At 38.4% G+C, this 17,807-nt stretch overlaps 2 protein-coding genes across 4 annotated transcripts in view; both read left to right on the top strand.

Moving 5' to 3' along the window:
* znf423 (zinc finger protein 423) overlaps positions 1–2,730 on the top strand; it is a 181,448-nt gene extending 178,718 nt beyond the window's left edge. For all 3 annotated transcript variants that reach the window (XM_016672048.1, XM_007553161.2, XM_016672047.1), the window contains one exon: positions 1,854–2,730. In XM_016672048.1, coding sequence (XP_016527534.1) covers positions 1,854–1,883 — 30 coding nt within the window. In that variant the 3' untranslated portion in view covers positions 1,884–2,730. The remainder of the gene's footprint in view (positions 1–1,853) is intronic.
* Positions 2,731–7,772: 5,042 nt separating this feature from the next.
* LOC103138816 (transmembrane protein 189) overlaps positions 7,773–17,807 on the top strand; it is a 35,121-nt gene continuing 25,086 nt past the window's right edge. Inside the window, exon 1 of the mRNA XM_007553160.2 lies at positions 7,773–8,211. Coding sequence (XP_007553222.1) covers positions 8,052–8,211 — 160 coding nt within the window. The 5' untranslated portion in view covers positions 7,773–8,051. The remainder of the gene's footprint in view (positions 8,212–17,807) is intronic.

The raw sequence follows: 17,807 nt of genomic DNA, 5'->3' as shown, positions 1-17,807 counted from the left end.
TTCTGTAAAATATTAATCACAAAATGGAAAGACACGAGGGTCTACCACATCTGAATAAACACGCCGGGATTCCATCGAGGTTCTGACGGAAACAACGGAAACCAAAACACAAAAACAGATTAAATCCATGCTGGTTCAGACTGGGCTTAAGGAGCTGCTAAATGCACTTTAAATTAACTGCTTCTTGTTATACATGTTAGCAGGTTAAAGGTTAAAGTTCATGCCGAGTTAGAGAGTAGAGCATCTTAGAAGAAAACCTTTAGCATCACATCTTGGGTTTGTAAAGTCCTGAAGACTTCAGGAACAACATTTGTTTCACTGCAGGAACTACAGTTTGAAATGATTAATCGTGATTAATCAATTGAAATAATCAACTTATTGATTAATCATTTACTAAAGCACACAGACTTAGAAAAGGCCATTCAGTGAAAGGACAGTGATTGATTAGAAGCAGTTATTAAGCTAAAACATTGCAAAACATAAATATTTTGCATTTAAGATTAAAAACCTTCTTCCAACCAAAACTCCTCAATCTGCAATTAATATTTATTTTCCTATTTAAAAATAAAATTGAATTATTTTGTTTGTTGTTTAATGTATTTCTAATATTGTATAAAAAGGCTTCAGTGGTAAAATGAAACTGCAGAATGTGGCAGATTTTTTTAGCTGATGAATCGTCAGAATAATCTATTAATAAAATAATCTTTAGTTGCTGTTTCAGTAAATGGCCTTTTTTGAGTCTGCATACTCCAGTTAACGATTAATCAATCACTAAATTAGTTGGTAATTATTTCAATAATTGATTTTTCACGATTAATCTAATTGATCACTAGCTTGGCAGATTGTTTTAGACATTCACCAATGCAGTTTAATTATGATTAAATTGCATAGGTGGATTTTATGTAGTCAGGCACGGTAGTGGAAGGATGATGATCTGCTGTCCAACGTTCTTGTTAAAACTCCACACTGCGACCTTGTGTTTGAATGTTTCCACAGCTCAGTAGCTGCGTTTCCATATCCGATGTCCACAAAACGTTGTCGATGTTCTGCTAATGTCTGAAAAAAACTATTTTGCAATTGATTGTTTCCATTCATTGAGTCACATTTAAAATCACGTGTGAATACGTTTGTTCATACAGTAAGTCATTAAAAACATGCTACACCGTCATTTTTCTTCCACTTCCTGTCTTCTTTGGCGTCTCAGCCAGTAGTAACATCAGGTTGATCATGTGAATCATATGATCCAAAAAAATGTTTCCATTTCTCCATTAATTTGGTGAAATAAACTAACTGCAATACAGCCTCATCCTTTTTATCAAAAAGTGTGTTTCAATTAAGCCCATTTATTTTCCTAATTCCAATTTGCTCAATTTTACAGTGAGTGGAAATGCAGGCAGTGAAGTGAAGCAATTATGGAAAGAAAAATGGGCCAAAACCACTTAAAAAGGTTGTATAACCTGCTTCTTCTGCTGCTTGGTGAAAGTTGGAAAAACTTGATTCTTTTCACAGAAATCCAGGTGATTCTGATTAAAAATTGTCTAAAATTTTAATATTTAGTATTTGTTTGCAGAAACACATAAAACTCCACTTTTCTGCCGACTCCTTTGGTTCTTTTTCCTCTTTTGTCGGATTGTCTGAACTGAAGAGACCTTGCTGTTGGTTCTGTGGGAGGTGGTTGAGTTTCTGTTCTGCTGCTGCGTGTGTGTGCGTGTGTGTGTGCGCGTGTGTGTGTGTGCGTGTGTGTGTTGGGGGGTGGGTTGTAGTTTAGTGGAAAGCTCTCCGCTCATGCAGCCCATTATTTCTCCCATCATGTGTTCTCACTCTTGCTCCCGTTCTCCGTCTCTTCCCCGCAGAACCACACACTGAGTCAGCACGCGCAGTGAGACCGGCGCCCTGCGGGATCCCTCAGCTCAGCCGCGCCCCCGACCCGCAGCCGGCGGGGGACCCCCATCTCCACATCACAGCCAATCAAAGTGTCATTTGCTACTCACATGTAAAAGTGTAACGATCGCGCGACTGGGCGCGGCCATTAGGAGCAGCGGGTGACGGAATATTAATGGGAAATGCTATTAAATAAAGAAAAGGGGGAAAGTGGGAAACTGTAAGAGCGACATGACGGGAGGAGAAGGGCGAACAAAGGTATTGTACGTGCAGCAGTATTTTTTATTGTCCCTGCCAAGCCCTGTCCTCCTGACTCATGCTTTTTATTTTATTTTACAACAAACAGAATAAAAAACACGTTTTACTTTTTCGTTATACTTTCCATAGATTGTAGGAAAAGCTTCACTTTGTTGCGTCTTTGTTTTTGTTATTTTTTGTCCTTTTTTTTGCCTTTTCTTCAGTATTTTATTTGTTGCGGTTAGTAGGTACTCGTGCTGTGTTGTGATTGTTTGCCAGTCGTAATATCCCCGGCCCCGCCCACAAACAACCTTTCCTTTTTATGATTGTTATATATATTTTCTCCCTTTTTGTAATTACTATCAAAAAAAATCATGAAAACAAAAATAAAGTGCAGAAAAACATACAGATCTTTTCTTTCATTTTTCTGCTCTTTTCTTATTTTTATTTGGGATTTCCAGACATGGAGCCTGTTATGGTTATTGTACAAATGATTATCATTGATTTCAGTGCGTCTGGTCAAAGACCGGTTTTTAAATGTGAATTAACCAGATTGCAATAATCTAGTACAGAAAAAACAAGAAAACAAATAAATAAAAGAGAAATAAAGAACTCCTGTGTGGTGTGAGATTATTTAAACAGGAATTGCTTCTTTTTTTTTTTTTTTTTTTTGCAGCATTAACCTGAAGTGAGGTTAACAAACACCCAATGACCAAAAGTCCCAAAATAGTTACTGAAGTAACTTGAAACTGACAAAAGTAACAATAAATTAAAAAAATGTACTGAAATTGAGCCAATAAAAATCAGGCTATTCCTTTGATTTTGCTGATTTGCATTTCATTTTAAAAAATTAACTGGAGGAAAATAATGTAGCAAAGATCGTAGGTAAATATTAAATCAAAATGTGTTTTCCTCTTTAAAGGGTGATAATTAGTCAAAAGCTGTGTTTCCATTATAAATGTGTGCAAAACTTTGACGATATCCCACTGTCGAATAAAAACAATCCTGGTTTTTCCATTAAATATGAAACAATTACAATAACACGTGAATAAACACATTCAGCTTCATCATCCTCCAACCGCTTCCTGTCGTCTCTGCCAGTAGTAACATCCTGTTGTTGATCATGTGACTTGTGTGATTAAGAAAAAGTTTCCATTGCAGTTTTGTGAAAGACACTAGTTTTGATACAGCTGAAAAATCTCATTCTGGCACAAAAACTATCAAAAAACTTATTTCAAAATTGGCATGTTTTCATTTCTTAAATTTATTTTGGTAATTCCAGTTTTTCGTAATTACATGGTCAATGGAAACCACGTGCAACACAATTTGATCCCTTGGGATTGAAATTGCACAAACAGAAATTACAAAATAATTCTACTTAATAGAAACTCAGCAATTTCTATAAAATGGTTTTGCATAGGATGAGGTGATTTTTTTTTGGCTGTATTGACAGTTTATCTGGAAAAGCTGCAATGGAAACACTTTCCGCATCATGAGTTCTGTGATCAACAACTGGATGTTACTACTGGCAGAAATGACAAATAAGACAACAGGAAGTGGCAGGAGGAAGAAGTTTTCTAAGATTTATACTATGAACAAACTTATTCACACGTGATTTTAATTGCATTTTTTATGTAATGGAAATTACTAAATTATGTTTTTTGACATTAGCAGAATATCAACAAACTTTTGCGCACATTCATAATGGAAATACAGTTACTGAAAATGTCCCAGGAGATTAAAACAAAAGTTACAGACACGTTACAGGGTAAAAACTCTGAAACCTTCTCCAAGCAGCTTGATACTCCTGTCATTACAGTTGCTGATATTTTTCAGAAGTTTAATATTTTCAGGATTGTAAAGTTGAAGAGAAGAATGATATGGACGGTAGCTAAAGAGCCCAGGCTCCAAGTCGAGGGACATCGCCATCGGATCGAACCGCCGTCATCATTTGAGCCAAAGTGAACTTCACAGCAGACGGCCACGGGACGACGCCACTGTGGAGTTAAACCGTAAAAAAGCGAAAGTGGAAATTGCTGAATATTGACGATGGTGACTTTTGTGCTAAAAAATGCTTCCCATGCAGTTTTGCAAAATAAACCAATTTAGATATGGGAACAAAAAAACACCTCATGCTAGAGCCAAAACTTTTTATTGCAAAACAAGTTTTTTTCTAAATCGGTGTTTCCATTAATTAAATTTATTTTTGAAATGTCGAATTGGTCAATGGAAATGCAGCTAATGATCGATATTTGATGATGGGATTTGACAGGATGTAATGTTTACTGGTTGTTTCATAGCTGGTTATTGTCTGATGTTAGATGCTGAAATATGTTACACAAATAAACCTGACAGTTGGGTTAAAAAGCTAATTATTAAACAATGTTTAAAGATGATTTTAGGGACACGAATAAAACACTAATGAAGTGGATCCAAGAGGAAAACCCTGAGGAACTACCTGGTGTAAGTCATAGTAACTAAGTCCAGGTTTGGTTTTTCTCAGTGTCTGTTTGCTTTAAGGGCAACATTATGGTGTAAAAAGCAGGAAAACTTGCCGACTGTTGCATTTGAACTCTAAAAGGTACAAACTGTCATGATCCGTGTTTCTGTGTATTTATTTTTAAGGGTTTTCTGTGTTCAGTTTCTGTCCTGTGAGTCTCTGTTGTTCCCCGTTGATTGCTTCCCAGGTGTGTCTAGTTACCTGATTACCCTCCCTGTGTATTTAAACCCACCTTGTCCTTGTCTGTGATAGTTCATCTGCTGGCACAGTTGAACTGTTTAGTCCTGTGTCGGCATTAGCTCGTCGTGTCAGTCTTTGTTTAATTCAGTTGCTCTGCCGTGCTGCCTGAGATCTGGACTGTTTTGAGCTACACTCTTCATTAAATTCATCATTTTTTTCTACAACCTGGGTCTCAGCGTCTCTCCTCGCCACCACCAACCTCTCCACGTGACACAAACTGTGTAATGAAACTAAATCAACACTGAATGATCCAATCTGGGTTTGACCAGTTTTAATACTTTAGATTTTAAACCAGATTTTATTCAATGTAGTCCAGATTATTTGAAAATATTGAAATATTCTTTTACTTTAGAGCTGAATAGGCATTTGTCCAAACACCCAAAGCTAATAAATGCTAATGATCAGGGCCGGCGAAAGCCTTTTTGGGGCCCTAAGCAGAGTTTCTTTTGGGGCCCCCCATAGCAACATTTCAACACCAGATGCTTCATCATTCTTGAGCTAATCTATCTGTGAAACATGCCTGGGTCATTAATGTTACTTTTTATTAGCTTACATCATGCCAGTGTTATTACAGCTGCTGATTTTGGCATTACAAGAGCAGCTAAATCAAAAGAATGTGGATTTGGAGATGCAAAGTGGTATTAAATGTGGTATAAAATTATTTGAAATTAACATCAGCTGATAAGTAGTAAATTTATAGTAAAGAAGTTAATAGGTTTGATATCCCAGTTGAGAGTCTGGGAACAAGAGTCCCAGTTGACGGCGTTTCAACTAAAAACCTAGAGGTTGGAGTCCTTGTCAAACTGTGGTTTTGACTAAAGTCCCAGAGGGTTTGAGCCCCAGTTAAACGACGTTTAACTGAACTCCTAAAAGGGGTTTTCATGTTTTTATCTGTTTTAATCTTTTTCAAAACCTCTTTCTCTTTCTCACTGTTTATTCTATGTCACATGCTGTTTGCATTTTAATTATGTAAAGCACTTTGAAATGCTTTGCTGCTGAAATGTGCTATACAAATAACATTTGATTGATTGATTGATCTTGTATTTCCAAAACAGCGGCAGCAGACAACAGGAAGAGATTAATCTCTGTACCAACTATAAAAACAATATACAAATTGTTTGCATTATTCATTGTTATTGTATATATAATTATGCTAGCTTGATGCTCTTGGGAGCCCTCTGGTGGTGTGGAGGCCCTAATCAGAAGCTTAACTCGTATATGCCTTGGGCCGGCCCTGATCATGATCATCGGAGGATCCAAGTAGCTTCAAAAGAAATTATTTCTTAAAGATACTCAGAAGAAACTCTGCCCTTCCTTATTAAATGGGCGTGCATTAAGCTGTTTGTTTAATTTGTGACCAATCAGATTCTGATGTTTATTTCTGCTGAGCAGCTCGTTTTAGATGATGAAAACAGAAAAGAATCAGAAAACCAGAGGAATCCAGAGCGAGAGCTTTCAGAAACACCAACACAGAAACGTTTGTCCTCCGCTCTGCGGCGGTTCTGCCTCTGAAACAACAAAGATTTCTTTCATAAGGTCACCGCCTCACTTTGCCACGATGCAGCATGTCTGGACGGAGAAACATAAATTTGTTTCCAGTCGTTTTCCTCAGTTCTCTGTTTAGTTTCATACGATTCCAGTGACTCCACATATTTAGCTATTTGGGTCTAGACAACAGAATAACATGGTTCTGATGACAAAATCAAACTGAAAATATCAAACCTGTCATTATTTAGAGTTAATCGAGATTTTAGGACAAGTATCATGATTACAATTTAACAACGACCATCTGGTTATATTCGGAAACAAAAGATTTTATTTTTTTTTATATATGTGATGTCATTATTTTTTTTTTTAAATAACTAATTTTTTTCCTGGATTTTCTTTCTGAGATGAATCTCCAAATTTCTGCTTTTTAAAGCTCAGAAATCTCTTTTTTTTTTCTAGAAAAGTTTTAATACAATTTTGGGTGGAAAATTAAAAAACATTTCTATCTACAATGGCTCTTATGCCATCGTCAGGTTTTTATTTCCATAACTGAGATTGATGTTTATTTTCAGCTAACTTTCCTTTCTAACATAAAAATAATTTTCAAATGGTTTCTAAGACCAAATTTCCAGCTAGTTGAACTTTTGTTTTGTTTAATCAAAAAACGCGATATTCCTTTTGAATTTTAAAATTCAGACATGTCCATGCTTTTTTTACTGATCTAAAAAATTCTGCATATTTTTCTTGTGAATTTTTAACTTTTCAGACTCAGACATTTTCATGTGTTTTCTCAAAAATTTCTGAGACAACTCTAAAAACAATATTTTTTTCTAGCAAATTTTCTAGTTTTAAAATTCTGTAATTTCTTTGCTACTTCTTGGATGGATCTAAAAATTTCTGAATATTTTTCTAGTACTTTTTTCTGATATTTCAAACCCCAAATGTTCTTGATTTTCTAGAATTTTTTTAAAAGTTTTCTAGGAAAATTTTTTCTGGACATTTTTTTGGGATTTATCAAAGAAATTCTGAATATTGTAAATTTTTGACTTTTCGAACTTGTTTTTTTTCTGAGATAAATCTCTGGTAGCAATTCTTTTTGTTTTAAAATTCAGACATTTGCTGACTTTTTCTAGAAAAATTCTGAGACTGATCCAAAAATGTCTGAGTCTTTTTAGCAAAGTTTTGACTTTTCAAAATCAGAAATGTTTCTTTTTTTTCTAGATTTTTTTGTGGAAACTTTCTAACTTTGTGAGTTTTCTTTCTATCTGTAATATTCAGGTTTTTATCTCCATAACTGAGATTACTGTTATTTTTAGCTAAGTTTACCACTTTTTATGATAAAGGTAATTTGCAGACGGTCCCTAAGATAACATTTCTCCGCCAGTTTAAGTGTGATTTTGTTTAATTAAATGGAAACGCTTCACTCCTTCACATGAAGGAGCATTTTGAAGTATTTCAGTTTTCCAGTTAAACATTAAAGCAGCGGTTGGTGGTTGGTTAAAAGTAGGTCTGTGTGTCAGCACAGCGTTTCCGGGTTCTGCTGCCGAGTTGCCATCACCTGCTCCAGCCTCCTTCCTCCTGCTAAGTCAGCGTCAAACAGCTCCGGAGGCCCGGACACGGAACCGAACCAGCAGCCGATAAGCTGGCCCGGTTCATGTCTGCTCGCTGAAAGCCCAAACCAGAGGAGGGACAGCGGTCAGCGGCGATGGCGGCGTCGCTTCTCTCGGAGACCGACATCAGGCACCGGTCCATGGCGGAGGAGGATCCGAACGGGAACGAGCATGGGGCGGCTGCCCGCAGCGCGGCGCCTCGCTGGGGGCCGCAGCACGCCGGGGCCCGGCAGCTGGCGCGGCTCTACTCCCCAGGTAAGCGGGTGATGCCGCTTGTTTTCCCGCTGGTTTTGTTCGCGGTAATCTGTTTCGTTTTGGAGAGACTGGGGCTTTCATTCAGCGGAGGCCGAGCGGCCGCAGATACCCGGGTATCAGCGCTGATAACCCGGGCAGCTGATAACAGAGATGCTGATGATGATGGGGACAGGTTCTGGTGCAGGCTGCAGACCGGCTCGGTTCTGTCATGACGGGACACTTAATGTGACGCAGCTCGTGTGGTTCTGATGGATGTTGTGCGTGGAGCAGCATGAGGGCCTGCTGGAAGCTGCAGCTGCTCTCCACGCAGAAACATCTGTTATCTAAAGCTCATTCCCAGCGTGGCACAGAGAAAACACGAAGCTGTAAATAGCTGCCCACACCGGGCCGAACCAACCAGAACTGGGTTAACTTTTAACGTAAAGCAGGCTCTGGAAAATGGTTCTGTTTGAGAGGCGGCTGCAGGCTGCAACACGCCCTGGGATCTGGAAAACTCCTCAGTTCAGGGTCAAATTCAAGAACAGCTGACATTTAGGAACCGTCTGAGAAACTTTCGATTAGTCTGCTTTATTTATTTCAGAACCACGTTCAGGTTTCTACCATCTACACTGTAAAAACACAATAACGAACCAAGTATCTCTATGTAGTTTCTGTAAATATCTTAGTACACTTACAAGTAACTTTTCAGCAAGAAATATGAGCCAAAACCAAAACTTATTAACCAGAAGTTTATCAAGTATTTTTGGTCGAGTTTCTAGTGCAAAAATCTTGGTGCATTTGAAATAAGACAAAACTAACACAAAAGTAACTTTACAGTTAGATATATTTGTTGTTTTAAATCAAGATTTTGTGTTGTCTAAGTGCATAATATCAGGCATTCATGAAACTAAAAGTCAGCAAGATATAATATCTGTTTTGAGTCAATAGTTCTTTAATATTGATGAACAAGTACTAATCCCATTGGTAGATTATGCCACTTTATAACATGGGAAAGATATCATGCTATATGTAAAATAATCTGCCAATGGAACTACAACTTTTTCATCAATAGTAAGGAATTATTGACTTAAAACAAGCTCACATATGATGTTGGAAAGTTACTTTTTAGTTTGTTTTATTTTATTTCAAGCGTAATAAAATATTTATCCTAGAAAGTAAACCAAAAATACTTGGTAAGATTTAGTTTTTGCTGTGTAAACTCTGGTGTGGATGAAAAAAGCAAACGCTGGTCCATCTGCTAACCTCAGTCTCGGTTCAGTTGAAGTGAACTCTGGTGCAGTTTGAATGCATATGTGAATGCAAAGCGGACCAGAGCGATGGTAATAGTAATCCTTGTTTATTTGATAGGGACAGATACAAAAACATAGAGCAAAACAGTAGTGTCTGCATCACAATGTATACAGCCATAGCTAATTAGCAACACTTGCTCCTAAAAAGACCTTTAATATTATATTCAATTAAAATTATGATCAACAGTAAATCAAAGTACTTAAAATTACAGTTAAAATAATTACAATATTTAAAAATTAGAATGATTCTAGTTCATCTTCAGCCAATACTTCAGTCTTTAAGTTAGACCTCTCCAAAAGCAGGAAGTGAACTAAAATTCAGGGCATTCTGGGTAAATTCAACCAAAACAAACACGTTAGCTTAGTGCTAGCGGGAGAAATGGATTTACCAAAGATAAAAGAGAAATACTGCAACTGCTAAAATCTGATGCCACTGCGGTTTCTTTTTGTTTACATTTGGTGAAGAAGGAATTTTCGCTCAGTGTCTTTAGAAGTTTCTTTTTTTTTTTTGCCGTTTCCTTCAGTGGTTCTTGGTGCAGCGCCCCCACAGGCCAGGAGGGGAACAGGTTTTTAATTAGTTTGGTTTGTTTGGTTCAGTGTAGCGTGAAAGAAAACCACAGCAGCTGAAAATGTAACAAATGTTGAATTATTTCATTAATAACAGACAAAATGTATTGCTATGAGATAAATAATCTGCTAGAGAAACTAGTACTTTCTCAACAAAATTAAGGAATAATTGACTTAAAACAAGCTCTCATATCTTGCTGACAAGTTACTTGTAAGTTAGTTTTGTCTTATTCTAAGTGCAATAAGATATTTGCACTAGAAATTAAACCGAAAATACTTGGTAAGATTTTGTGTTTTTGCAGTGTAATGTTGCCCTTTGAGGAAAAGCTGCAGAGTTTCCTACTTTACCGTGTCGCTACAGGTGCCCAGATGAGACAAACGGTGTTCTAAATGCTCTTCCTTTTGCTTTGTTGTGGAGTCGTTGATCATGTTGCCGGTCGAGTATCTGAAACTCTGGATCTCTCTGCGTGGCGTTGGGTGAAGAACAGCTTCAGGATGATGAATCAGAAATAATTGTTCATCATTCCACATTTTGTGTTTGGATTGTTTTGGACTGCAGTGTGAAAGCGAACCGCCGCAGCTGAAAATGTAACAAATGTTTTGGTCCTCAATCGAACCAAATCTGCCGGACTCCCAGGTGAGAAAACACTCTTTGGGTTATGAATTCGTATTATACTTACATTTCTGACTCCTCTGCTCCGTCTCTGAGGCCAAACCCAGAATGTTCTGCAGATTGAGTCGTTTTGTGACTTCTGGACGGCGCAGATTTTATCAGAGGAAACCTGTGTTACCAGTTGTGCATCAAGCTGGTTTGTGCCTGACCATCTGCCCCGTGTCTCACTTCACTGAGCATTTTAATTGCCTCCAGTCGAGTCCTGCTGGCAACCTGTTGACACTTTCTCTTAAAAAACCCGGATCAGACCAATGGTGGTACTAAACTTCTGACTCGTTGTTTAACCTCCATCGGCTTCTTCTCTGCTGTCCTATTTTTAGCTGCTGTGAGGAACTGAGTCACCTTCTCCATTAATGTTATTGGATCGGCACCATTACTCAGTGCAATTACATTAGAGGGATAAGTGTCGGCCTGTTCTGCTGCCGGCGGAGCTCAGGTTACACACCGACACTCATTTAGACGGCAGATAACGAGGAAGACTGGTTATAATAAAGAGGAACTGGTAACAGCTGCATGTTCAGGAACTCGGATCAAACCACAACGACGCAATTAAACAGATAAAATCAATACGAATAAAGATTAAGTAATATCAACTCTCAGTTGGGTAAAAAGTTTTGAGACGGGTTTTAAAAATGGACGGTGAAGGTTTCGGTCAGAACTGGTCAAAACTGAAATCAGCAGTTCAAACCAAAGAAGCCTGATGGGTACAATCTCTTCTAAAAATAAAAAAAAAATCTTCTAATAAATCAATTGACAATAAATCAATTAATCAATTATTCACATTCTAAATTAAAACAAGCTAAATTTTTAAGTTTTGATGAACATTTATTGGTCTTTCAGAATGTGTTCTTGCATTATTATTATGCCACTAGCATTATATTACTTCAAAACTAGTCTGTAAATAATATTATTGTTTATCGCAATAACATCTGTGACTGTTTATACTAGTTATTCTGACAGGCCAACTAAGAGTTAAAATCATCCATCTGGTTGTGTGTAATGCTTTGTCTCATTTTCAGTAAAAACCCCAGAATGTTTCTGTTTGTGCTAAACTGAAGCGTTTGGCACAGAAACGTGCAGCATCACGTCAGGATAAGCAGATTAAATCGGTAGTAAACACACCCGGTCGTGTTCGTTTCATCCGACGGCTGCAGCCCGGATTGACACGTAAGAGGATCAAACGTGATTTTTTTTTTCCCCGTCTCTATCCGCTGCGGTTCTAGTCCGAAACGGCCCCCGGTGTTGGCTTTGGAACAGCAGCACCGTTAAAACGTCAAAGTTGTTGTACCTGGCAGTAAAGTTTACGAGAGGTCACAGATCCTGCAGCTTTAAGGAGTTCCTGTTTGCCTGAGTGCGCCGTGTAAATCATAAAAAGTTAATTTGTCACATCTGGAGAAACATTAAACCGTCAGGGTGAGGGCCGGGAAATCAGAGAAATGGTTTGAGTTAGATTTATTGAGTTACAGTAATCACTAAAATCAGGATGTGTAACAACAACGAGCTGCTTCGATGCTATACGCACGCACTGTAAAAACACAAAACCTTACCAAGTATTTTTACTCTAGTTTCTGGTGCAAATATCTTAGTACACTTGAAAAAAGACGAAGCCAACTTACAAGTAACATCACAGCAAGAAATCTGAGCTTGTTTTACGTAAATAATTCCTTAATATTGATGGAAAAAATACTGGTTCCCTTGGCAGATAAATTCACTTTTAAGAAGACATTTTTCCATGAAAATAACTGAAATAATCTGCCAGTGGAACCAGTATTTTTTTCATCTATATTAAGGAACTATTTTCTTAATGTTTCTGAAAAGTTAGTTTTGTGTTAGTTTTGTCTCATTTCAAGTGTACTAAGATATTTGCACCAGAATCTAGACCAGACATACTGGGTAACCTTTTGTGTTTTTGCGGTGTTTTGATTGTTTTTCTGATCTTTCAGTTGTGCTGCTGTTCTTTGTATTTTATGAAAATGAAATGTCTGATTCTACCAAAACACTGAAAAATCTCAAAATATCACAAAGTATTTTGGGTCTAGTTTCTATGGTACACTTCAGATAAGAAAAAACTAACTCAAGCAACATTTAAGCGAGATGTAGGAGCTTGTTTTAAGAAAATAATCCATTCAGTAAGGAATTATTGACTTAAAACAAGCGCCTATGTCTTGATGAAAAGTTACTAGCAAGTTAGTTTTGTAATGAGGTATTTGCCCATAGAAACTAGTCTAAAAATGCTTGGTGATATTTTGTGTTTTTGCAGTGTAAGGTGTGAGTGTGTCAAGGATAATCGGGTGTAGATGACAGATGAACATAAGAAGAGCATTCAAAATGTTTTATCTTCCTGCCATTAGTGGAGGTGATGTCACACAGTGTGAGAAAAGAAAACAGTCGCCTCTTTCTCTTTTTTTTTTTTAATTTCTTCTGAGAAAAAATTCCAGGTTTGTTGGTTTGGTGGCGATTCGTAGTCATTATTCTCACTGTCACAGAGTGAAATGTAACCGTGAGCATCCTGGAGGGGCAGGTCTTGGTCCTGTGATTAAAATAATGGCCCTGCAGTTTCCCGCCTGCTCTGTTTTCATCAGGTGAGTCTCTCTCCCCCTCCCTCATTTCAGCCGAAGGGCTCAGCGGGCCGCGAGCCGAAGATATGCTCAGCGACGCTAACAATGCAAGCGGAGCCATTTTATGGAAACTTAAAAGCAGAAATGTTCCCCCCACATGCTGACAAGTGTCTGTTTAAAGCAAAATAAACAGCCGAAATCCAAAATGTCAAAGTGTCCATTTAAGGGAGCGCCATGCTGTTCCGCGCTCGCTTGTTTGGGGCTCGGCTCAGCGCTGGCGGGAGGTAAATCTAAATAGCAGTTTGGCTTGTTAGAGTTTGGAGAAGTTAGATGAGGCATCGGCGACGCGCCGTAGAGCCAAACACGGCCTCATTACGGCAAGGCAAGGATGGACAAACAGCTGGACGCTTCCCCCTCTGCCGCCGTTTCTCTGCTTTTCCATTTCTCCCACCAAGTCTGCCTTCATTCCCTCGTCTCCTCTGTCCTCCCATATGTGCTAAAGTGTCACGGTCCAGTGCCTTCCTCCTCCTCCTCCTCCTCCTCCTCCGTATTTACAAGGCATCTTGGTTCTTGGTTTTATGAGCAGCTTGTATGTTTGTATTTATGATCATAAGTGTGTCGGTCACTTTTCTGAAAGCAGTTCTTGTGGTTTGTGATGAATGTGATTACAAACTGTTGGATCTTATAAACCACAAACTTTGCTGGATGATAAATTATTGCGGCAAACGGTAATGTTGTTTTGAGACCTTTTTAAGTATTGATAATGGCATATTGATGTAGTTTTGCCCTCTCAAACACTAATGAACCATAATTTTACACACAACACTTAACACTTGGCCTTTCACGATAATGCTAAAGCGCTAACTTCAGCTCAGATGATATCTGAAAGATTACAAACCTCGAGTCCCAATTTAATTTTGACAGAAATGAATGGAAGTCAATAGAAAGTCCCTTCAGAGGAGGAGAAGCATAACTGCATGTAAGTGACCTCAGCGCTCACTTGTTCTCCTGCTCTCATTAAACTTTAAACCGTGCCAATAAAAACCCGCTCAGTTTCATCCACTTTATTTACATCACAGCGACGCCGAGCTTAAACATCAGAACCCTTAGAAACCGACCCGTGTGTTTCCTCAACACCCGGATATTCCTCAGTTATCCTCCTGAAAGGCTCCCTCTCTTACTCCCTGAACACAGAAGGGTCAGAGGTCAGAGTGGGTTAATGTTTCGGGCCTTTCAGCGCCATGTGGGTCTGCAGGGCTCTTTGACCTGAGTGTGTGTTGGTGTGTGTTCATGTGACCTCGAGGTGTGAGATCTGCAAATTAAAAAGAATCAGAACTCTGGAAAACTGTGGAATGTCGGCATTTTACAGCGCTGGATTGGGATGCAAAAAGTTAAAATAATTTTTTTGTAAAGTGCCTCAAGGCAACATTTGTTGTCAGTTGGTGCTACGGAATCAGACGCGCAAGATTCTGATTCAAAAACGACCACCTGATGAGGCAAGCATTGGTTTTAGCTGCAAAGTTATCAATATAACGCACTAGATCTTAAATGTATGCCTGTTGTATAAAAGAAAAAGTGACGCAGTGCTTTGCTAATTGTTAACACTAAGACAACTAGATAACCAGGTCAGGAAAAAGTTTGAATTAAAAAGAAGATGGTCAGGGAGACAGAAGTAGGTCAGTTATGCTAGCTTGACTTTGACAACCTTAACATGTAGATGTGCTGCAGAATCAGAGCAGATGTGTAAATTAGCCAGTCTATCACCGCAGTGTTAGCTTAGCTAATAGCAACAGTAGCGATCATTTATTAATAATCGCAAAATAAACATCAAGCCTGAAAGCATAAAACTGAAAGAGTGTGTGTTTTGTTCTTTTTTGTGTGGGATGTTTTTGCATCTTTTTTGTTGTTTACTGCTGATCAGTGTTGTTGTTGTCAGTCGGTTGCTATGGCAACGGGCTTATGTGTAGCGTAGCTGACAGAGAGCAAGGGAAAAAAATAAGAGTGAGTGGTTTTGAGTTGTTCAACAGTTTTTCTGCCGTTTCCAGACAGTGAGAAAAATAATATTTAGGTCTTTTTATTTATCATGTAAAGCTCTGAATTGTATGTGACTAGTTTCTACTTACACGTGGTGTTTTGAAGACATTCAGTAAAAAATATTTACCAGATTTTTTTCATTGTACATTTTGTAAAAGTTGAATCTGTCCATCTTTCCATCCAATCACCTGTCCTTCCTTCATGTTTTTATGGAAATCCACATTTTGCTTTTCAATGAGGTTCTGTTTTCAGAGGATTTCTGTCCACTGGGACATTAAATTTACAGTTCTGTTTGGCCCGGAGCCAGGGATGCACTTTGACACCAATTGGCGCTTTTGGACCAAACTGTTCTGGGGGCTCCCTGAGGGTACCGGGCGCCTGGGTGTCTCTGGAGGACTGCCTACCTTTGAAAGGTTTTATGCTGGAGTTTAATTGGCACTGAGGCATCATGGTGGCTGGAGTCACTGCTTTCTGATGGAGAAGTTCTGACTTTTTCCTTTTCTTTACATCTAAACAAATACAATACTGTGAAAAAGCTATAAACATCATGGATGTGGAACTCATTTTCATTTAGACTCTTCTTAAAGGGCCGGTTGTGTCAGGATATATTGATAAAACTCAACAAACTAAGTAGCTGTGTCTGCTTTTGGTAAAATAAAATATTGAACATCTTTTCACATCGATCAGTCCCTCCATATTTTTTGCTATCAAAATTACTGATTTTGTAGTGCTAATTTAGAAATATTGCAATATTTGTGCTTATGTGTGATGTTAAATGTGACTTTTTGTTACCTCATTGATCAGAGGATAACTCAAGTTAGGTCGAGGCAGCAGAAGTGCTGCCACCTGCTGGTGGGAGGAGTAAATTTTGAAATTTTTAGATTAATCTCAAAAATTTGAGGAAAAAAACTTGTAAATTTATTAGTTTTAAAAGTCAAAACATTTGCCAGAAAATACTTGGAAATTTTTAGATTGATCTAAAGAATTTGAGAAAAAAAAAATTAGTGGAAATTCTGCGTTTGAAAAGTCAAACATTTTCTAGAAAAAAATTTATATTTTAAGATTAATTTCGGAAATTACTCTGAAAAATCTTTAAGAAAAACACTTTGAAATACCTGCATTTCAAAAGTCAAAACTTTTCCATTTTTGAAACTGCATTAAAAAAATTATAAAAATCATGAGATTAATCTCAAAATTCTTTATATTTTTTCTATCAAATTTTCTACTTTTCAAACTCATACATTTAAAAAAATTTCTAAAATTTCTGAGATTATTTCATAGTTTGAGTTTTTTTTCTATATCATTTTTGACTTTTCAAACAAAAAAAAACAACCTCTGTGATCAATCTCAAAATTTGAATTTTTTTTATTGGAAATTGACTCTATTATTTGTTTATCTATGTTCTCTCTGATACACCGTCATAGATTCTGGTTTTCATGATGAGATGAGTCAGATGCATTCATAAATGCGACCTAAACCACTTCTGTGTGTGATTATCTCTGTGACGGCTGCAGGAGATAAGAGGACAGCGTGCATGATGGGAAATGTCCATCGTGTGTTTTTGGTTGTGAAGCTCCTGTGGGTTAAACGTGTGTGCATGTGTGTTTGTGTGTGTGTGTGTTTCATGCATCTGTTTGTCTTTGTGTGAGTGTGTTGCCATCTTATTACTGAATCCTCCATGTTAGATCTGCAGGGAAATGCATTGCGTTCGTCTTTCAGGACATTGTCCAGGCGGAGACAGACGTGGCGTGTTTGTGCTGCAGTGTGAGTCGTTTGTCTTCTCCGCTGTGTGTTGTTGGTTTTCCGTGTGTGTGTGTGTGTGTGTGTCCCATGTTCTGCCGTCCACAGAGATCAGATGAAAGCGAAGAGCCCTCCGACTGATCCACTCCTCCTGAACGAGGGAATTCATCCCCCACTTCCCGATCCTTACCCCTGTGTTTCCATGGCGGCCTCCCTCAGTGTCTCTCCTCTTTTATTCTCCCTCTCTCTGAGCATGTGACCCACTTTCACCACCCACATTCCTCTGTCTACCCCCAAAGTCCCATCTGAGGACGGCCCACTGAGAGAACACCAGCAAGGAGGATGGAGGGGGAGAGACTGAGTGATGGATGACAAAGAGCAGCAGAGCTGAACGTGGTAGAACTACGGCCCGCCGTGGTTCTGATGGGTTAGCCTTCAGAACGAGAGAACAAGGACGAGGAGTGAAATGGAGGAGTGAGGGAACGTAGTGGAATAAAAAAGATGACAGAGGAGTAAGAGTGGCATTGGAGTGAGAGAACAGGCGAAGAATGAGAGAACATGATGGACTGAAAGATGATAGCAGAGTAGTAAGAGAACAATGTGTAGGAGTGAGAGAACGTGTCTGAGGAGTGAGAGAACGTGTCTGAGGAGTGAGAGAACGTGTCTGAGGAGTGAGAGAACGTGTCTGAGGAGTGAGAGAACGTGTGATGAGGAGTGAGAGAACGTGTGATGAGG

Source organism: Poecilia formosa, unplaced genomic scaffold (assembly GCF_000485575.1).
Source record: "Poecilia formosa unplaced genomic scaffold, Poecilia_formosa-5.1.2 Scaffold55, whole genome shotgun sequence".
Taxonomy (NCBI): Eukaryota; Metazoa; Chordata; class Actinopteri; order Cyprinodontiformes; family Poeciliidae; genus Poecilia; species Poecilia formosa.
Note: the sequence above shows the minus strand (reverse complement) of the source record. Positions and strands in the feature narration are given on the sequence as shown.